This window comes from Heteronotia binoei, chromosome 10 (assembly GCF_032191835.1).
Source record: "Heteronotia binoei isolate CCM8104 ecotype False Entrance Well chromosome 10, APGP_CSIRO_Hbin_v1, whole genome shotgun sequence".
NCBI classification, from domain to species: domain Eukaryota; kingdom Metazoa; phylum Chordata; class Lepidosauria; order Squamata; family Gekkonidae; genus Heteronotia; species Heteronotia binoei.
In genome coordinates this window covers 2,066,574-2,083,371 of record NC_083232.1, presented here as the reverse complement: position 1 = coordinate 2,083,371, position 16,798 = coordinate 2,066,574, and the positions used below count along the sequence as shown (strand labels likewise).

The 16,798-nt window shown below is 53.6% G+C and overlaps 1 protein-coding gene across 1 annotated transcript in view; it reads right to left on the bottom strand.

Annotated features, from left to right (window-relative positions):
• The window catches only part of SCAP (SREBF chaperone), a 54,389-nt gene that overhangs the window by 8,343 nt on the left and 29,248 nt on the right, over window positions 1–16,798 (bottom strand). Inside the window, exons 13-19 of the mRNA XM_060247899.1 lie at window positions 12,739–12,933; window positions 10,968–11,169; window positions 8,748–8,863; window positions 4,966–5,515; window positions 2,947–3,032; window positions 1,359–1,441; window positions 894–1,060 (exon numbers count right to left, since the gene is read on the bottom strand). Coding sequence (XP_060103882.1) covers window positions 894–1,060; window positions 1,359–1,441; window positions 2,947–3,032; window positions 4,966–5,515; window positions 8,748–8,863; window positions 10,968–11,169; window positions 12,739–12,933 — 1,399 coding nt within the window. The remainder of the gene's footprint in view (window positions 1–893; window positions 1,061–1,358; window positions 1,442–2,946; window positions 3,033–4,965; window positions 5,516–8,747; window positions 8,864–10,967; window positions 11,170–12,738; window positions 12,934–16,798) is intronic.

Genomic DNA, 16,798 nt, shown 5'->3' with positions numbered 1-16,798 from the left:
CGCAGTGGCCAAAATAACCAGGTGCCATCAGGAAGTCCATCAGTGGGGCCAGGACACTAGAAGCCCTCCCACTGTGCCCCCCAAGCACCAAGAATGCAGAGCATCACTGCCCCAGACATAAGAACATAAGAGAAGCCATGCTGGATTAAGCCAGTGGCCCATCCAGTCCAACGCTCTGTGTCACGCAGTGGCCAAAAAACCCAGGTGCCATCAGGAGGTCCATCAGTGGGGCTAGAAGCCCTCCCACTGTACCCCACCAGCACCAAGAATATAGAGCACCACTGCCCCAGATATAACATAAGAGAAGCCATGTTGGATCAGGCTAGTGGCCCATCCAGTCCAACACTCTGTGTCACACAGTGGTAAAAAAAAAGCAAAACAGGTGCCATCAGGAGGTCCACCAGTGGGGCCAGGACTCCAGAAGCCCTCCCACTGCCCCCCCCTCTCCGCCCACGCACCAAGAATACAGACCATCACTGCCCCAGACATTAAGAACATGAGAGACGCCATGTTGGCTCAGGCTAGTGGCCCATCCAGTCCAACACTCTGTGTCACACAGGGGCCAAAACCCAGGGACCACCAGGAGGTCCACCAGAGGGGCCAGAACTCCAGAACCCGCCCCCCAATGTTGCCCCCCAAGCACCAAAAACCCAGAGCATCACTGCCCCAGAGAGAGTGTTCCAGCCACTGACAGACCTTTCCTCCATCTGTTTATTCAGTCCCCTCTTGAAGCTGTCTATACTTGTAGCTGCCACCACTTCCTGCTTTACTAATTGACGTAAGAATCTAAGAGCTGAACTGTTCAATCAGATTTGGAAATCTTATTCTACTCGGTGGTCTTTTCGTTGCCTAACACTTTCTGCAGCACAGAACCCCACAAGTTAATTACTCACTCTCAGTGTGTGATCCTGACTCCCCGTGACCAGCCGTCCCGCTGCAGCCTTGAGGGCCGTGATTGGCTTCTGATGAGCACATGTCACGGTGTGGGTCAGCTGACAAACGATGACATCACTGTTGCTGTACATGGGAGAGGATGGGAGGCTGCTCCTGCTCGGAGTCCCTGCAGAGAGAGCAAGAGAAGTGGGCCAGAGGTTTCTCCTGGCCAGAGCTAAGCTCGCCCACGCTTGATTCGCACAAAGAACAGACTCAGGGTTGCTCTTCCAGCACGATACTCCTTGGTTCTGGAAGAGCAGGGGAGACAGTGAGGAAGACAAAGAGTAGAAGATGTGGAGACAGGTCAGCTGGAGCTTGAAGCCTCGACACCCCAGGGGGCAGGGTAGGGCATGGTTCAGGCTGATCTCGCAGCACTACAACAGCCCCAGGAGCTCCCAGCTTCTTCCGGAGAGCGGCCTTCTTACCTCGATACTGCGAGTGCTCAAAAGAGGCATGGGTTTTCAAGGAGAAGAAATCCAGCGAGCCGTTCAGCCTGGCAGCCACGATTCTAGGCACAGGGCACAGAAAGGAAGGAAGGAACATTTCAGGAGGGGGTTTGGGATGGGTCACACGCTTCCAGCACAATCTTTGGCCCCTCCTGCCTGGAACCCATCATTCAATGTTAAAAAACATCCGATCAGGGACACATTGAAGACTAACGAAGAGAGCAGTGAGGGTTGGGGTGGGACGGTGGCTCAGTGGTAGAGCATCTGCTTGGGAAGCAGAACGTCCCCCGAGTTCAATCCCCGGCATCTCCAACAGAAAAAAAAAGGGTCCAGGCAAGTAGGTGTGAAAAATCTCAGCTTGAGACCCTGGAGAGCCGCTGCCAGTCTCAGCAGATAACACTGACTTTGATAGACCCAGGGTCTGATTCAGCAGAAGGCAGCTTCATATGTTCATATGAGGGTTTGGAGCTTTCATGAGCTCTCTTCTTCAGATAAAAGAAGCCATGTTGGATCAGGCCAATGGCCCATCCAGTCCAACACTCTGGGTCACACAATGGCCAAAAATACCAGGTACCATCAGGAGGTCCATCAGTGAGGCCAGGACACTAGAAGCCCTCACACTGTTGGCCCCCCAAGCACCAAGAATACAGAGCATCACTGCCTCAGAAATAAGGACAAAAGAGAAGCCCTGTTGGATCAAGCCAGTGGCCCATCCAGTCCAACACTCTGTGCCACACAGTGGCCAGAAAAACCCAGATGCCATCAGGAGGTCCACCAATGGGGCCAGGACACTAGAAGCCCTCCCACTGTGCCCCCACAAGCACCAAGAATACAGAGCATCACTTGCCTCAGATATGAGAACATAAGAGAAGTCATGTTGGATCAAGCCAGTGGCCCATCCGGTCCAACACTCTGGGTCACACAGTGGCCAAAAAACCCAGGTGCCATCAGGAGGACCAACAGTGGGGCCAGGACATTAGAAGCCCTCCCACTGTGCCCCCACAAGCACCAAGAATACAGAGCATCACTTGCCTCAGACATGAGAACATAAGAGAAGTCATGTTGGATCAGACCAGTGGCCCATCCAAAAAAACCAGGCGCCATCAGGAGGTCCATCAGTGGGGTCAGGACATTAGAAGCCCTCCCACTGTTGCCCGCCCCAAGCACCAAGAATACAGAGCATCACTTGCCTCAGACATGAGAACATAAGAGAAGCCATGTTGCATCAGGCCAGTGGCCCATCCAGTCCAACACTCTGTGCCACACAGTGGCCAAAAAACCCAGGTGCCATCAGGAGGTCCCCCAGTGGGGCCAGGACACTAGAAGCCCTCCCCAAGCCCCCAGAATACAGAGCATCACTGCCCCAATTTCTGGTTCAGGGCAACCCTCTGCTCAGCTGCTGTGATGCATGAAAGGCCTGCCCTGGGCCACGATTCTGGCTGGCAGTGCTTCTTTGTGTCGGTCCCTGCTGGCTTTTTGTGATTTGTTCCGTTCACCTGCTTTGGGCCTCACCTTTGTGGGGAGAAAAGGGAGCTGATCAAGGGTGTCAGATGGAAAACGTGCCTACCTGCTGTTGAGGAAGATGAGGGAAGTGATGCCGGACGGGCTGTCTTCGTTGCTGCACTGCAGAGTGCCTTCGATGGCATCCCACACCTGCAACACAGGAGGAGGCTGCAAGGCTGGCCGCTTTCCCCATCTGCCACAGCCGGAAGGCAGCCCGGTCCAGGCCCAAAAGGCCAGAGCAGAGGCCTCACCTTCCCCAGCCAACAGGGCCCGGGGAGGGGCGGTGGCTCAGTGGTAGAGCATCTGCTTGGGAAGCAGGAGGTCCCAGGTTCAATCCCCGGCATCTCCAACTAAAAAGGGTCCAGGCAAATAGGTGTGAAAAACCTCAGCTTGAGACCCTGGAGAGCCATGAATGGGGCTGTGGCTCAGTGGTAAAGCTTGTGCTTGGGAAGCAGAAGGTCCCAGGTTCAATCCCCGGCATCTCCAGCTAAAAAGGGTCCAGGCAAATAGGTGTGAAAAACCTCAGCTTGAGACCCTGGAGAACCATGAATAGGGCGGTGGCTCAGTGGCAGAGCATCTGCTTGGGAAGCAGAAGGTCCCAGGTTCAATCCCCGGCATCTCCAACTAAAAAGGGTCCAGTCAAATAGGTGTGAGAAACCTCAGCTTGAGACCCTGGAGAGCCATGAATGGGGCTGTGGCTCAGTGGTAGAGCATCTGCTTGGGAAGCAGAAGGTCCCAGGTTCAATCGTCGGCATCTCCAGCTAAAAAGGGTCCAGGCAAATAGGTGTGAAAAACCTCAGCTTGAGACCCTGGAGAGCCGCTGCCAGTCTGAGTAGACAATACTGACTTTGATGGACCCAGGGTCTGATTCAGTAGAAGGCAGCTTCATATGTTCATATGACACCTGCAGGACAGTCTAATGAAGCAACCGGCTAATTCACAGCAGCCCTTCTGGTCTGGCCTCCTTTCCCTTCCACTCCCCATCTCCAGTCTTTTTTGGGGGGGAAAGGGGAAGATTAAAACAGTCATGAGGACTAGCGCCTTGAGCAGTGTTTCCTGGGGTCAATCAACAGCTTCCAGTCCCTCCCCTCTGATCTTGGGGGCTGTCTTGCTTTTTGCTTTGCCACTTCAGAGCTCACGCAGCTCCAGAGAGCATGAGGGGAGGAGAGATTTTTGCCAGATCCTCCCTTGGGTTGATGTCAGACACTTCGCACCCATTTATAGGAACCCTCAAGCCGCCCTGCAGAGCCGCGCTGGTGGGACAAACCCTTCGCAGACAAAAGTGTTTCAATAGGAGATGGGAAGGGAGGAGGAGTTCACTGCACTGCATGGCCACAGGGCCCCAGCTTGGATGACTGAATGAGCCCTGGCTTGTGTCAAGGCAGACTGTGGACTGTGGGAGCCAAATCCTGCTTTTTGCTTTGATGGTTTGGAGTTGCTTTCTGCTGTCCCAGAAGGGCAGACCAGAACCAGCGGGTTGAAATTAAATCGGAAGGCTTTCTGGCTCAACACTAGGAAGAACTTCCTGACTGTCAGAGCGATTCCTCAGTGGGACAGGCTTCCTCCTTGGGAGGTGGTGGGCTCTCCTCCCTTGGAGGCTTTTAAACAGAGGCTAGATGGCCATCTGACAGCAATGCAGATCCTGTGAATTAGGCAGACTATGAGAAGGAGGGCAGGAAGGGCCGGATCAGTGCTTATTTCTTCTTGTGGCCTTTTTTACACACCCAAGGAAACGCTGACTGCCACTTTGGGGTCAGGTAGCAACTTTTCTCCATGCCAATTTCCCTATTTATCATGAAGGGTGGATTTTGTTTGTCATCTTCTGGGCCTCGAGAAGGCGCTACTGGGTGTGTGTGGGGGGGGGGAGGCATTTGTGAATTTCCTGCATTGTGCAGGGGGTTGGACTAGATGGACCCTGGAGGTCCCTTCCAACTCTGATTCTGGTTCTAAATCCCTTTACTCTGCTGCCCCTCAAACGGTCTCTCCTTTCCAGCCTGAGAGGGTTGGAAAGCGAGTGAATTGCCTCTGAAACACAAGCGGGGCCCCTGCCCCAAACAGCCCCAGTGGAGCCCCACTTCCTTACCTCCAGCCTCCCGTTGCTCCGGCCAGCAACGATCAGGTTCCCCTGCAGCTCCAGGCTCCAGATGGAGCTCTCGAAGTCACCACCCCACGAAGGCAGAGGGGAGGCCTGTTCCAGGCCCACCGAAGGCTCGTCTCCGAGGCTGCTCCTGCGGGGGCTACACTCCCCATCCTCGCCCCCGCAGCCGGGGGACCGGAAGGCTGCCTGTCCAGAGGGGGCGGAGAAGCCCACGAAGCTCACGCTGCCGGAGGCGCCCTGCTCCTCAGAGACCTTCTCCACCAGGCTGCTGAAGTCGTAGCCCTGGTCTTTGGGGCGGCCACAGAGGGTGCGGTGGCGGGGCTCCGGGGGGGCTGCCTTGGCTTGCTCCGAGAAGTTGGTGTCGATGAGGGCCGTGAGGTCCGGCTGGTCGCAGAAGAGGGGCGGCTGTGGAGGACTCCGCGCCCTCTTGAAGGGACGGCTGCCGTCCAAGGGGTTCTCCAGCCCACTCTTGCCGTTGGGGCTCTGATCCCAGCAGTCATGGTAGTCGAAGATGCCGCTGTTGTCTCGGCGCAACCTGAAGTGCAGCGGCGGGAGGGGGAAGCAGAGTGTGAGGGCCACGGTCAACGGATATATGAAGCAGGATGGAGATTCTTACGGCAGGGGGCCGTGGAGCAGTACTGGTCCGTGGCCTGCTAGCAACTGAGTGAGGAGAGCAGCCCCAGACTAAAGAGGCAGCACGGCCTCGCTCCAAGGCTGCCTCCCCTTGCAGGGTCCTGGGCCAGCAGAAGGGGCAGTGCTGCTGTGACCTTAGCCTCAGCTGATCGGTGGGGGGTCTTTAAATGGGAGGGGGAAGCAGAAACAGCCCCAGTTTCCCCCTCATTTAAAAACCCCTATGGGAGGCAGGAATGTGGGGTGGGAACGGGGGGCAGTCTGGGGTGGCAAAACCCCCAGCGTCACCCCCCACGCACACCGGTCCGTGGCAAAATTGTCTTCTACAAAACCGGTCCCTGGTGCCAAAAAGGTTGGGGGAAACTGTCTTATGGGATCCTGGGGGTGTCCCTTCAGAAACCCCAGCGCCGATTTGCGTCTTCCAAAAACTAGCAGACATCTGTGCACAGGTTAGACATTCTGATAATTGCTCTGGGGGCAAACGGGGGATCAAGGGTAGGCAGCTGACCATCCGCAGGAGACCCACAAAGACGTGACAGCGGGGATTGCTCAAAGCCAGTGGGGGGCCGCAGCAGGGGAACCTCCACTGCAGTCGTCATGGCTAGCTGAGGCCGAGCTGAGCCGCTACTCTGGGGGAGACAGAGAGCCCTGCTCATGCTAGCTCACTCCTGGCCAACAGCTACCTCCACAGGAGCAGACCACTGGGAACCTTCCTGGGGAGCTAAAGTAGGGGTCACCAACCCCTGGGCCGCGGACCGGTACTGGTCCATAACCTGTTTGCAACCGGGCCGTGAGTTGTATAATTATTTCATTATATATTACGATGTAGTGATAATAACAAGACGGCATTGGATTTATATCCTGCCCTCCGCTCTGAATTTCAGAGTCTCAGAGAGGTTTATAATCCTCCTTTGCCTTTCCCTCACCCAACAGACACCCTGTGAGAGGGGTGGGGCTGAGCAAGCTCTGACAGAAGCTGCCCTTTCAAGGACAACTCCCACGAGAGCTGTGGCTGACCCAAGGCCATTCCAGCAGGGAGGGAGTGGGGAATCAAACCCAGCTCTCCCAGATAAGAGTCCCCCCGCACTTCACCACCACACCAAAATAATGGAAATAAAGCATATCATCCTGAAACCATCACCGGTCCGTGGGAAAATGGTCTTCTACAAAACCGGTCCCTGATGCCAAAAAGGTTGGGGACCGCTGAGTTAAAAGGCCAATCCACCTGAGGGGGAAGGGACAAATACTGTTAAGGTGGGGATTTTTCATGATGTGCCAGGGTTACATAGGCCTCCAGCAGCAGCATAACTGAGGTGCCAGAGCCCCCCTCCCCCAGCACATGCTGCTAGCGAAGGACACCTGGGTGGTGCTCACTGACAGTGCTCCTGGCAGCCACAGTGGTGGTGTCCAGAGTTGGCATGAGCAACTCAGTTCTTTAGCCTCCGGCTCACACATTTTTGTCTCAGGTCAGGAAAAATGGCCCCAGCGCAAGCTAATTTATGCAGTATGAACATATATGAAGTTGCCTTATACTGAATCAGACCTTTGGTCCATCAAAGTCAGTATTGTCTTCTCAGACTGGCAGCAGCTCTCCAGGGTCTCAAGCTGAGGTTTTCCACACCTACTTGCCTGGACCCTTTTTTGGAGATGCCGGGGATAGAACCTGGGACCTTCTGCTTACCAAGCAGATGCTTTACCACTGAGCCACCATCCCTCCCCTGCAACGCCAGTAGCTGTTCACAAGACTCCACAGCTTAGAGGGAGTATTGGTGGCATCCCCATCCAGAGCCAGTTTGGCTTCAGGATGATACGTAGTGCTTAAGTGCACGGACTCTTATCTGGGAGAACCAGGTTTGATTCCCCACTCCTCCGCTTGCACCTGCTGAGATGGCCTTGGGTCAGCCATAGCTCTAATAGAGAGCCAGTTTGGTACAGAGGTTAAGTGTGCGGACCCTTATCTGGGAGAACCGGGTTTGATTCCCCACTCCTCCACTAGCACCTGCTGAGATGGCCTTGGGTCAGCCATAGCTCTAATAGAGAGCCAGTTTGGTGTAGAGGTTAAGTGCATGGACTCTTATCTGGGAGAACCGGGTTTGATTCCCCACTCCTCCACCTGCACCTGCTGAAATGGCCTTGGGTCAGCCATAGCTCTGGCAGAGGTTGTCCTTGAAAGGGGGCAGCTGCTGGGAGAGCCCTCTCAGCTCCACCCATCTCACAGGGTGCCTGTTGTGAGGGAGGAAGGTAAAGGAGATTGTGAGCCGCTCTGAGACTCAGATTCAAAGTGGAGGGTGGGATACAAATCCAATATCACCATCCACTCACCCCACCCAGCACCACCACTGACAGGGCATATGATCAACAGGCAGGGAAAAGAGGGCAGACAGGTAAATGGGGATGTGTGTGGGCTGGAAGGGCGACACAAGCAGTGGTCCCGGGGTTGGTTGGAGAAGAAGAGGGGGGGCCCTGGGCATTCTCTGCCAGGGTCTTCCAAAGCCTTGAATTGGCCCCGGCACAAGCTTTTGCACCTTAGCAAGCCATTAAACATCCCTGCTTTACAAAACGGAGAGTTGAGGTCTGCACAGATTTGCACAGTGCCACCCAGAGAAATCCAGTGTTGCGCTGGGACGTGGACCATTTCATCTGCATTTATTTATTCAAGCATTTATATTCCACATTTCTCCCTGGCGCAAGGAAGCCAGGTCCAAGGTCAGCAAGAGAACATGTTAGTTCTTCAATGCCACTTAAACACAGGACCCAATCTCAGCAAGGCAATAGCAGAATACAAGAACTGGTGAAGACGACAAGCACAGACAGCTCCAAGAGGGGAGCAGAGGCCCATCAGTGACTATTAGCCACAAGGTGTAGGTGGAGCACTCTGGGGCAGTGATGCACTGTATTCTTGGTGCTAGGGGGGCAACAGTGGGAAGGCTTCTGAAGTTCTGGCCCTGCTGGTGGAGCTCCTGATGTTGGGTTTGGGCCACTGTGTGACCCAGAGTGTTGGAGTGGATGGGCCATTGGCCTGATCCAACAGGGCTTCTCTTATGCTCAGAGTGTCTCCTGAAGACAAGAGCTGGGCAGGAACCTCGGCCCCCTTTCCCTCCCAAGCGCAGCAGCCCCTCCCCTCCAGGGTCACCTACCCTTGCTTAGGAATGACGGTGAGGCAGTCGCCCGTCTGCGCATCCCACACCCGGATCTGGCCCACCAGGCAGCAGCTGACGAGCAGCATCCCGTCGCTGGCCAGGCATTCGATGTCCTGCAGGGAAAGAGCAGGTCAAGGCGACCAGGAGGGTCAGGATTCAGCCATGTCTATGAGGAAATCCCACGGCAGGCCAGCATCTCTGCTATCGAATTACTGCTGTTAGCCACCCGGAGCTCCATAGGGGAGGGGGGGATAGAAATATAATTAATTAATTAATTAATTAATACAGCCCTCTTGAGGGCGAACCTTGTTGCAACCCCCTCCCTCCCCACATGAATCCTAGAATCGTAGAGTTGGAAGGGACCTCCAGGGTCATCTAGTCCAATCCCCTGCACAACACAGGAAACTCATAAACACCTCTGCCTACGTTCGCAGGATCTTAGAATCATTGAATCGTAGAATTGGAAGGGACCTCTAGGGTCATCTAGCCCATGCACAACGCAGGAAACTCACAAACACCTCCCCCTAAATTCGCAGGACCTTAGAATCATAGAGTTGGAAGGTACCTCTAGGGTCATCTAGTCTAACCCCCAGCACAAATGCAGGAAACTCACAAACACCTCCCCCTAAATTCACAGGATCTTAAAATCATAGAGTTGGAAGGGACCTCTAAGGTCATCTAGTCCAACCCCCTGCACAATGCAGGAAACTCACAAACACCTCCCCCTAAATTCACAGGATCTGAAGCTGCCTTCTACTGAAGCAGCACCCCCTCCCCCTGCCTTGGTCCATCAAAGTCCTGTCTTCTCAGACTGCCACTGGCTCTCCAGGATCTCTGGCTGAGGTCCTTCACACCACCTGCAATCTAACCCTTAGTGGAGATGCTGAGGATTGAACCTGGGACCTTCATATCAAGCAGGTGTTCTACCACTGAGCCACAGCCCTGCCCACCCAGGATTAGACATGTACATGTGAAACTGTCTGGGAAGGCTTTTAGTGTCCTGGCCCCACTGGTGTACCTCCAGATGGCACCTGGGTTTTTTGGCCACTGTGTGACACAGAGTGTTGGACTGGATGGGCCATTGGCCTGATCCAATACAGGTTCTCTTATGTTCTTATGTCTGGGACAGTAATGCTCTGTATTCTTGGTGCTTACGGGGTGGCAAAGTGGAAGGGCTTCTAGACTCACTTGTGAACCTCCTGATGGCACTTGGTTTTTGGCCACTGTGTGACCCAGAGTGTTGGACTGGGTGGGCCACTGGCCTGATCCAACATGGCTTCTCTTATGTGACACAGAGTGTTGGACTGGGTGGGCCACTGGCCCGATCCAACATGGCTTCTCTTATGTTCTTAAGTGATGCTCTGTATTTTTGGTGTTTGGGTGGGGGGCACAGTGTCCTGGCCCCACTGGTGGATCTCCTGATGGCACCTGGGTTTTTTGGCCACTGTGTGACACACAGTGTTGGACTGGAGGGGCCATCGGCCTGATCCAACAGGGCTTCTCTTGTGTTCTTATGTGACACAGAGTGTTGGACTGGAGGGGCCATTGGCCTGATCCAACAGGGCTGTTTTTATGTCTGTGGCAGTGATGCTCTGCATTCTTGGTGCTTGGGGGGACGCAGCAGGAGGGCTTCTCGTGTCCTGGCCCCACTGGTGGATCTCCTGATGGCACCTGGGTTTTTTGGCCACTGTGTAACACAGAGTGTTGGACTGGATGGGCCATTGGCCTGATCCAACATGGCTTCTCTTATGTCCTTATGTGACACAGAGTGTTGGACTGAGTGGGCCATTGGCCTGATCCAACATGGCTTCTCTTATGTCCTTATGTCTGGGGCAGTGATGCTCTGTATTCTTGGTGCTTGGGAGGGGCAACAGTGGGAGAGCTTCTAGTGTCCTGGCCCCACTGGTGGACCTCCTGATGGCACCTGGGGTTTTTTGGCTACTGTGTGACACAGAGCGTTGGACTGGATGGGCCACTTGCCCGATCCAACATAGCTTTTCTTATACTGAACCAGATCATCTGTCCATCAAAGTCAACACTGCCCACACAGACTGGCAGTGGCTCTCCAGGGTCTCAGGCAGAGGTCCTTCACGTCACCAACTGCCTGGCCCTTTCTAATAGTTGGGGATTGAGCCTGGGACTTCCTGCACACGAAGCAGAGGCTATTCTCTCACCCAGCAGCCTGACCTCTGCCGCACCCCCTCTTCTGCATCTTACCATGAGGTGCCCTCTGAGGACCAGCGGGATGATCTCTGTCTCTGGCGGGGAGTAGCCGTAGTCATCGCAGGGCAGGTCCCCCCGCCTTCTCCTGCTGTGCGAGAGCCCGTTCTGGCCGTAGGTTTTGGGGCACAAGATTTTGTACAGGCAGAAGAGCAAGAGAACCAGGAGGATCCCAGAGGCCAGGCCCAAAGCAGCTACCCTGGCAGGAAGGAAAGAGCAACACTAGTCGGGCGCGAGATGGTTTCTCTGACCCGTCTCTCCGAAGCCAGAGAGAGCTGCTCAGAACAAGGGGTTCCGCTTACTTACAATGAACTAATGACCTTGGGGAATGAATTTGGGACCTTCTACATGCCAAGCAGAGGCTCTGCCAGCGAGCCGCAGCCCCTCTTAGCCCTGCACCACCCTGACTCTTCCAAGAGGCTAAGACTGCGCTATGTGGTTAAGGTCATCTATACACCCCGATGCACACAGGAAAGTGCTCAGTACAAAGTTTTGGCCAGCTGATTCTTTCCTCTAAGACTTATGCTCTTATACTGAATCAGATCCTCTGTCCATCAAAGTCAATACCGCCCACTCAGACTGGCAGCAGAGTTATACCCCGCCCTTCTCTCTGAATCAGAGACTCAGAGCGGCTTACAAACTCCTATATCTTCTCCTCCCACAACACACAACCTGTGAGGTGGGTGGGGCTGAGAGGGCGCTCACAGCAGCTGCCCTTTCAAGGACAACCTTTGCAAGAGTTATGGCTGATACCAAGGCCATTCCAGGAGGTGCAAGTGGAGGAGTGGGGAATCAAACCCGGTTCTCCCAGATAAGAGTTCGCGCATTTAACCACTAGAAGAAGACGACTGCAGATTTATACCCCGCCCTTCTCTCTGAATCAGAGACTCAGAGGTGGGTGGGGCTGAGAGGGCTCTCACAGCAGCTGCCCTTTCAGGGACAACTTTGCCAGAGCTATGGCTGACCCAAGGCCATTCCAGCAGCTGCAGGTGGAGGAGGTGGGGAATCGAACCCGGTTCTCCCAGATAAGAGTCCATGCACTTAACCATGACACCAAACTGGCTCTCTATTAGAGCTATGGCTGACCCAAGGCCATTCCAGCAGCTGCAGGTGGAGGAGTGGGGAATTGAACCCGGTTCTCCCAGATAAGAGTCCGCGCACTTAACCACTACACCAAACTGGCTCTCTATTAGAGCTATGGCTGGCCCAAGGCCATCCCAGCAGCTGCAGGTGGAGGAGTGGGGAATCGAACCCGGTTCTCCCAGATAAGAGTCCGCGCACTTAACCATGACACCAATCTGGCTCTCTATTAGAGCTATGGCTGACCCAAGGCCATGCTAGCAGGTGCAAGTGGAGGAGTGGGGAATCAAACCTGGTTCTCCTGGATAAGAGTCCACGCACTTCACCATGACACCAAACTGGCTCTCCACATTGTCTAGCTCCACACTGTCACCTGTCTGGCAGCAGGTTTCCAGCACAGAAGCCTCTCTCTCACTCAACACCCACCCCACTTTTTGCAGGCGGAGAAGCAACTGGGGACTGGATGGGAGGGAACTTCTGCATGCAAGCCAGGTTTCCTACCTGTGACTGCAGCCTCGCCCCTCCCCTGCCTAATCCAGTGCACTGAGCCCAACTTTAATAGGAGGCCTTGCTAGGCTGGCTTGGAGCTACAGGGGCAGAGTGTGGAGCAGGCTCAGAGCCCTCGGGGTTGCCCTCCAATGCCCCCCTCCCTCCCCTGCCCCTCCCGGCCAGCTCTCTGCTCTCTTACTTGTAGAGGGTGATGTCACGGTGCCCCTGGCCCTTCAGCACGCCTTCGGCCAGCTGATCGGGCAGTTCGGGCTTCCCGCTGCTCATGGAGAAGAAAGGGTGGTAGCGATTGGCCTCCTGAGGGTGGCGCGCTTCTAAGGCCTCTTGGGGGTTCAGGTACAGCGTTGCAGGGATCACCGGGAGGATGCTGATGTACCTGTTTAAAAACAAAACACAAAAAGGACAGGGATTGAGGGACAAGTGCAAAAACAAAAAAAGATGGAGGCGAAGGAAAGGCTTGGTTATTGCCAACTTCCATGGACAAGAATGGCGTCAAGCCAGGCAAATGGACAACACCCGTTTAGCATTTATGTGGTGCTTTCCACATTCAAAGCCCTTTGCATGTATGAGCTTCTGTTCAGCTGCTGTTTTGCAAGTGGAAGAAGAAGGAGGGACGGTCCTACAATTCTCCTTCTCCCTTCATCCCTTTAGTACTCTTAACTTTTTGCTCATGAGGGTCCCACAACTCCCAGGATCAATTTGGGGGGAGCTGGAGGACACCGACCAGCAGTAAAAGGTAGGTGCCAGTAGAATCCAGCACATGATCTTACATCAGTCCTGTAGGCTGGCACTAGTCTTTACCTATAGTAAGTCAGTCAGTCAAAAATGCATTGTGTAAGGCCACTGGCCATTACAAAACAAAACAGAACCCGAACAACAAAGTTTCCAATTAACACCTTAAAAATTCCCCAGAAAGGCCAACCTCAAGAAGTTACAGCATTTGATATTACTCTTGCTCTTATCTTCTTAGCTACAAGCGCAAACAAAGAGACTCTATGGGACACGTGAGCATCATTGCCAGATAACAGAAATATCATCTTTCCTGTTTCTGAACGTGATTTTAAGAAGGTTAGGACTCCAGACAGAAATTTAATTCTGGGGGCCTTGTAGAGTGGATAGAATATAATGGGGAAGCAGTCTTTACTTATAGCAAATGGAGGACTGAGAAAGTGACCTGCCTCAGACCAGCTAGCAAATTTGGGGCAGAGGTAGCATTTGAACTAGGAACCTCCCAGGTGACAGCTCTACTACACTGCTCTTAGCCACTACACTGCAGTATTTTTCAAGCCCCCCAGCACAGCTAAGTCTGTCATCTGATGCTGAGCGTCATGGGATCCTTGTGTTTAAAAATGCCAAGGGTTTGAGAGGGCCACAGGAAGGAAGCAAATCACAAACATATCCCCCCTCCCTCCGAAAAAGCAGACAGCCACGTCCTGGGTACTGGCATCTAGTATAAAACATGGCAGCAATGCAAATGACGCATACCTGATTTCATTGTGAAACACATGGGAATGGAAGACCAATTTTGAGAGAGCCAGTTTGGTGTAGTGGTTAAGTGTGTGGACTCTTATCTGGGAGAACCAGGTGTGATTCCCCACTCCTCCCCTTGCAGCTGCTGGAATGGCCTTGGGTCAGCCATAGCTCTAATAGAGAGACAGTTTGGTGTAGTGGTTAAGCGCATGGACTCTTATCTGGGAGAACCGGGCTTGATTCCCCACACCTCCACTTGCAGCTGCTGGAATGGCCTTGAGTCAGCCAGAGCTCTAATAGAGAGCCAGTTTGGTGTAGTGGTTAAGTGCATGGACTCTTACCTGGAAGAACCGGGTTTGATTCCCCACTCCTCCACTTGCACCTGCTGGAATGGCCTAGGGGTCAGCCAGAGCTCTAATAGAGAGCCAGTTGGGTGTAGTGGTTAAGTGTGAGGACTCTTATCTGGGAGAACCAGGTTTGATTCCCCACTCCTCCACTTGCAGCTGCTAGAATGGCCTTGGGTCAGCCATAGCTCTAATAGAGAGACAGTTTGGTGTAGTGGTTAAGCGCATGGACTCTTATCTGGGAGAACCGGGTTTGATTCCCCACTCCTCCACTTGCAGCTGCTAGAATGGCCTTGGGTCAGCCATAGCTCTGGCAGAGGTTGTCCGTGAAAGGGCAGCTGCTGGGAGAGCCCTCTCAGCCCCACCCACCTCACAGGGTGTCTGCTGTGGGGGAGGAAGGAAAAGGAGCTTGTGAGCCGCTCTGAGTCTCTGAGATTCGGAGTGGAGGGCAGGATATAAATCCAATATCATCATCATCATCAATTTGGGACAACTACTTCCACTGCTAGCGGTGCCCCAATCGTTGGACTTCCTGCCCGGAGAAGCACATCATTCCCTGCCTTTGTGAGCTGGGCAAGAACTGCTCTCTTCTGGGGTGGGGGGGGGGGATGGGCCCTGCCAAAACAGGAGGGCTGCTGATACGTTTTTGCAGATTTCTGAGCTACTGCTCAGTTCTTATCTGGATTTTATCACTTCTTATGACTGCTATAACATTCGCCTTTTTGCTTCAAGAACACTGGCTAGGGCATGGTGCCCACCATCCCCTTACCTGGTGCGTGCCCAAAGTTCTCAGAAAGTGGGTGGTGCCAGGTGGGGCCTCTTGCCTAGGATAGCTTCTGATTGGCCAGTGGATCTGACTGGCCACGCAAATTAAAACAACACTGCTTTGGCGGCAGCTGCCACCACAGTGCTGGTTTTATTCTCTTTCTCTCTCTCTCTCCACTTTTCCCATGTATTTCTACATTACTCCTCCCCTGGCATTTGACCGTCCTTGCGGTGTGTAATTGGCTCCATCTCCCATGGCAGCCATATTGTGGTTATGCCATACAACCCTGTATCAGAAGCCCAGATGTGCCCACAAGCTCAAAAAGGCTGGGAACTCCTAGGCTACAAAGTGGTACACTAAGAGAAGGAAATCCATCCTGCAGAGAGAACGCGTGAGTGCGTGTCTGCAGGTCAGAGAGTTGAGAGACCGAAGGAAGCAGTGGAGAAAGTGAAAGTGGCGGGCAGTCTGCAGCTCCATCTGCTAGCAGAGGGGCCTGTGGTGGAAATTACAATTGCAAATATGAGGAGACGGGTGGTGAGTCATACCGCCCTTCTCCGTGGGAACAGCAGTCCTGGGGCGGCAGGGGGTTAAATTCTACAGGGCACTGTAGATGAAGAACGTCTGGGATGGGAGGACGGTGTGGATAAGAAGGAAGCACAGGCAACAACTTCGAAGGGAGAAGAAGCTTCGCGAGGAGAGAGAGAGAGCGCGGCTTGGAGCACAGAAGGCAGCTTGGAAGAGGGGAAGCCTCAAGGAGAGAGGACAGAACGGAGACTTCTGAGCCGTGTGAAGGCTGCAGGGAGACTCCGCACTACATGAGAACATAAGAGAAGCCATGTTGGATCAGGCCAGTGGCCCATCCTGTCCAACACTCTGTGTCACATAAGTACATAAGAGAAGCCCTGTTGGATCAGGCCAACGGCCCATTCAGTCCAGCATTCTGTGTCACATAAGTACATAAGAGAAGCCCTGTTGGATCAGGCCAGTGGCCCCTCCAGTCCAACGCTCTGTGTCACATAAGAACAGAAGAGAAGCCCTGTTTGATCAGGCCAGTGGCCCCTCCAGTCCAACACTCTGTGTCACATAAGTACATAAGAGAAGCCATGTTGGATCAGGCCAGTGGCCCCTCCAGTCCAACACTCTGTGTCACACAGTGGCCAATATATGTGTGTGTGTACATACATATATATATATATATATATATATACATACTCACACACATACACTGTGGTTAATAGCCACTGATGGACCTCTGCTCCATATTTTTATCCAATCCCCTCTTGAAGCTGGCTATGCTTGTAGCCGCCACCACCTCCTGTGGCAGTGAGTTCCACATGTTAATCACCCTTTGGGTGAAGAAGGACTTCCTTTTATCCGTTTTAACCTGACTGCTCAGCAATTTCATGGAATGCCCACGAGTTCTTGTATTGGCTCCCACCTGGTTCCTTGGGAGACTGCCTGGCTTTGGGAAGTCGACTTTTTATCTTATAAAGCTCACCGAGTGGGTGACAGATTATTGTGATCTCTGTTAAGCTAAAAAAGCAGCATCCCTTTATTCACAATTATTGGTTGTAGGAATCAACAGAACCCGTGGGTAGTACAGGGCCAGAAAGCTCCTTATGGGCCCTAGAAGAAAAACGCCAAGCCGGCAGAACCCGCCC